At 46.2% G+C, this 4,403-nt stretch overlaps 1 protein-coding gene across 1 annotated transcript; it reads left to right on the top strand.

Moving 5' to 3' along the window:
* Window positions 1–1,277: 1,277 nt before the first annotated feature.
* Window positions 1,278–2,777, top strand: LOC130744277 (uncharacterized). Its single transcript, XM_057596467.1, has 2 exons — window positions 1,278–1,605; window positions 1,819–2,777. Exons 1-2 carry the CDS (start codon window positions 1,278–1,280, stop codon window positions 2,775–2,777), a joined length of 1,287 nt encoding a protein of 428 aa, XP_057452450.1.
* The last annotated feature ends 1,626 nt before the right edge of the window (window positions 2,778–4,403 follow it).

The following is a 4,403-nucleotide window of genomic DNA, read 5'->3' as shown; positions in this document are numbered from 1 at the left end:
GAGCTGCCTCATGTTCGTGCGGTGTCGCCGCAGATTGCTTACACGCTCCAAACCTCCTCCATGTGACCGACGATGCTCCTCCATTGAACTTTGCTAGTGAACCGAAAAACGCGAACGGAAAATCCTGAAAACTGAAGAAAATCGCACAGAAAATCGAGCTCCTCTCAATCGAATCACGATCCACGTAGTCCGGGAATCGAAATCTACCGATCCCCACAGACGGCGCCAGATGTTCTATCCAAGAACATACAATAGTACCCAATAGTACGAGGAAAGTGATGTGAATGCTTAGAGAGAGAGGTTCTAACCGCTAGAGAGAGAAAGAATAACTGAATTTCAATCTTGTTATTTCACAAATGATCCAAGAGTCCCTTACATTTGGTAACCATCCCCTATTTATAGGTGTGGAGTTGGGCTTGGCACCTCTAATGTACCTTATTAATGGGCCAATTGGGCCTCGGGGAGGGAGGCCCAAGTCTCAGGTGCGCCCTTCGCTTGAGGCCAGTGTTCCTGGGCGAGGGACCCTGGGGTCTCGCCCAGTCCAACGTCAAAGTGGAGGGCGAAGTCACGCTCAGGCAATCCAACAGGACTTGGAAATTGAGCAGGAAACTTCCTCTGATGGAGCTTCAGGGGCAGAGCCTGAGAACCCGGTGCAGTCAGTGGGGATGGCGGCTAGACTAGACCTGGGTCTTAAACCGAAGCTTACCACTCCGGATAATGAAGAAGACTTGGGTGACCAGCAAGTAGAAACACCCGTTCAGGTGCAGGACCAGGCATTGGGAGCTTCATCTGCTGAACTGAAGCAGGTATTGGACACCATCCAGGCGGTGTAACGCCAGAACGAGCACTTACAGACTCAGGTGGAGTATCTTAACCAAATGCGTGATCTGAGGCGTGGACAGCGTGCGGATGCAGAGGATGTGGTGGATTTTCAATCCTTCGCGATTGTGGCTGCAGTTGAGATTCCGGAGCATTTGCAAACTTTGACATTGGATATGTATGGGGGCGACACTGACCCATTAGATCACTTACGATATTTTAATACTAAGATGGTCATTGGTGGGGCGACTGATGCGGTAAAATGCAGATTATTGCGTTCCACATTTAAAGGCGTGACAATGACTTGGTTTATCAAACAGCCCCCATATTCCATTTCAAACTTTACCGACTTGTCAACTAAGTTCCTAACACAATTTTCAGCCAATCAAACTCAAAAGGTGACCCCTGCTGATTTGTTTAACATTCGTCAGTAGGTGGGCGAACGTATCAAAACGTACATGACTCGTTTCAGCAGAGTTTTAGTACAGTTGGAGGACGCAAGTCCGGAAATATGTGTGGCGGCCTTCAAAAACAAGCTCAGGTGTGGCTCGTTGAACAAAGACTTAACCAGAAGACCCTCCAAGGACATGATGGACTTGTGTGCTAGAGCACAGGAATTCATCTTGGTAGAGCAAGATGAGCAAACCAAAAAAGATAGTGACAACTGGCGTACCCAACCTGAAGTTACAACAGAGAGGGGGCGTGATTCGAAAGATCAGCGCCCAGCTCAAATACCGCGCCAACCTAGGTTGGCGCCCTACTCTTCAGGCAGGCAAGGGCCACAAAGTAACACTTGGCATCGAAATGCCCAACCTACTCTAGCAAATCAGGCGGCCCAGGGAGGAAACACACCCGTCCAAGGGCAATAAACCAAACTGAACGCCCCTCTCAGTACGATCTTGCGAGCAGTAAGGCAAACAAAGGTAGTCCAGTACCCAAGGCCACCTAGGCGACCTCCTGCAAATGTGGATACAACGAAGTGGTGTGATTTTCATAAAGTTACGGGACACACTACGGATAATTGCTGGACTTTACGCAAGGAGATTGAGAGATTGATCAAAGCAGGGCACCTGGCAAACTTTGTCTCAGGAGAAAACACACAGTCAGAGGCAGTCAAGGCTGCCGGGGGCAGATCATCAAAAGGAAAGGAGGGAGTAGAGGATTTGGGAGCACCCGCTGGGTCATGCTCGTCAATCGCTGGAGGCTTTGGCAGTGGGCGTTTATCTTGTAGAGGGCGAAAAAGATATGTAGAGGCGATAAATTCGGTACACAAAGCTTATGAAGGGGAGTGTTGGTTGAATCACACTCCTATCACTTTCTCGCCTAAGGATTTTGATCATGTGACGCCACATGACAACGATCCAATAGTGGTGACTTTGCGAGTGAACAACTATGTTACTAAGAAAGTCTTTTTGGACCAAGGTAGTTCTGCGAACATCATTTATGGCGATGCATTTGAAAGGTTGGGCTTAAAGGAGTCCGACTTGAAACCATATACAGGGTGTTTGGTTGGATTCACCAGCGATCAGGCCAAGGTCAGAGGATATGTGGAACTGGCAACAACTTTTGGTGAGGGGGGATTTGTGAAAAAGTTTCAAGTGAAGTATTTAGTGCTTCCATGCAGGGCGAAATACAATGTACTTCTTGGGCGTGATACTTTAAACAAAATATGTGCAATAATCTCCACCGCCCATTTAACAGTAAAGTATCGAGCTAGTAATGGCAAAATTGGAATTTTAAGGGTGGATCAGGAGGCTGTAAGAGCATGTTATGCTCAAAGTCTGGCCCTTTATGGCAAGAGAGCGGCCAAGGAAAGTCATCGTGTTACGCAAATCTTTCCACACGAAGATTTTAACTTGGATCCTCGTGATGACTCAGGGGAATTGCGACCTCAGCCTGCGGAGGAGACAAAATCCATTCAAGTGTCTGGGCGAGCTTTGAAAATTGGAAGCACCTAGTCAAAGGAGCAAGAAGATCGGTTGGTTGACCTACTCAAAAATAATTTGGATCTATTCGCTTGGACGATCAAGGATGTTCCGTGAATTGACCCTGATGTTATATCCCATCACTTATCAATTCAACCCGGGGCAAAACCCGTAGTGCAAGCTCGAAGGCGAATGGGCGAGGAAAAGGATAAGGCGGTGCAAATGGAAACTCAAAAATTACTAGAAGGAAGGTTCATCAGAGAAGTTCAGTACCCAACTTGGTTGGCAAATGTTGTCATGGTACTAAAGGCAAATGGAAAATGGAGGATGTGTACGGATTACACAAGTTTAAACAAGGTGTGCCCAAAAGACTCATATCCACTTCCAAATGTGGATAAGTTGGTAGACGGAGCTTCTGGAAATGAAATGCTAAGTTTGATGGATGCATATTCGGCATATAATCAAATTGTGATGCACCGCCCAGATGAAGTGAAAACGGCATTCATGACTAGTCAAGCGAATTATTGCTACAGGACAATGACTTTTGGATTAAAAAATGCAGGAGCAACCTACCAGCGGTTGATGGACAAAGTTTTTGCAAGTCAAGTGGGAAGAAATATGGAAGTCTACGTGGATGACATGGTTGTTAAAACTATCAAAGGGGGCCAGCACCACTGAGACTTGACCGAGGCATTTGCACAGATCAGGAAGTATAACATGAGGTTGAATCCGGAAAAGTGTTCCTTTGGGATTTTGGGCGGAAAATTTCTAGGATTCATGATCACTTCAAGGGGTATCGAGGTTAATCCAGATAAGTGTAAAGCTATTTTGGACATGAAAAGCCCGTCTAATGTTCACGAGGTCCAGAGGTTAACAGGAAGATTAGCGGCCTTATCTGGCTTTTTGCCAAAGGCAGGAGACAAGGTGGCGCCATTTTTTGCATGTTTAAAAAAGAATACAACCTTTCAATGGACTAGGGCATGTGAAGATGCTTTTCAACAGTTGAAAGAGTTATTAGCCTCGCCACCTATGTTGGCCAAACCTACACCAGCGATTCCTTTGACTCTTTACCTGGCGATCACCGAGGCAGCGGTTAGTGCAGTTTTGCTTCAGGAAGAAAACAAGCAGTATAAAATCATATACTTTGTTAGTCATACACTGCAAGGGGCAGAGGTGCGCTACCAGAAAATAGAAAAGGCAGCCTTAGCAATACTGAAAACGGCCAGGCAACTTCGGCCGTACTTTCAGAGCTTTCAAGTAAGGGTCATGACCAACATTCCTCTGCGGCAAGTTTTGCAGAAACCTGATTTATCAGGGCGATTGGTCAGTTGGTCGGTGGAACTGTCAGAGTATGACATCATTTATGAGCCAAGAGGACAAGTTACAATTCAGAGTTTGATTGATTTTGTAGCAGAACTAACGCCTACTGAAGGCGACAAAGAAAATTCAGAGTGGGTCTTCTCAGTTGATGGTTCGTCAAATGAGTTAGGAAGTGGGGCTGGTGTGTCAATTGAAAGCCCAGATAGAATGTTGATTGAACAATCGTTAATGTTTGGATTCAGGGCGAGCAACAATCAAGCTGAGTATGAGGCATTGATAGCTGGTTTGAGACTTGCTATTGAACTAGGGGAGCAGAAACTATACATAAAGGGCGACTCT

This window comes from Lotus japonicus, chromosome 3 (assembly GCF_012489685.1).
Source record: "Lotus japonicus ecotype B-129 chromosome 3, LjGifu_v1.2".
In the NCBI taxonomy this organism is placed as follows: domain Eukaryota; kingdom Viridiplantae; phylum Streptophyta; class Magnoliopsida; order Fabales; family Fabaceae; genus Lotus; species Lotus japonicus.
This window is presented reverse-complemented; position numbering and strand designations above follow the sequence as displayed.

Coding starts and splice junctions, on each gene's coding strand:
- LOC130744277 (XM_057596467.1), top strand. CDS start 1,278: ATGACTCGTTTCAGCAGAGTTTTAGTACAGTTGGAGGACGCAAGTCCG. Junction 1,606..1,818: donor AGGCAGGCAAGGGCCACAAA/GTAACACTTGGC, acceptor ATTTTCATAAAG/TTACGGGACACACTACGGAT.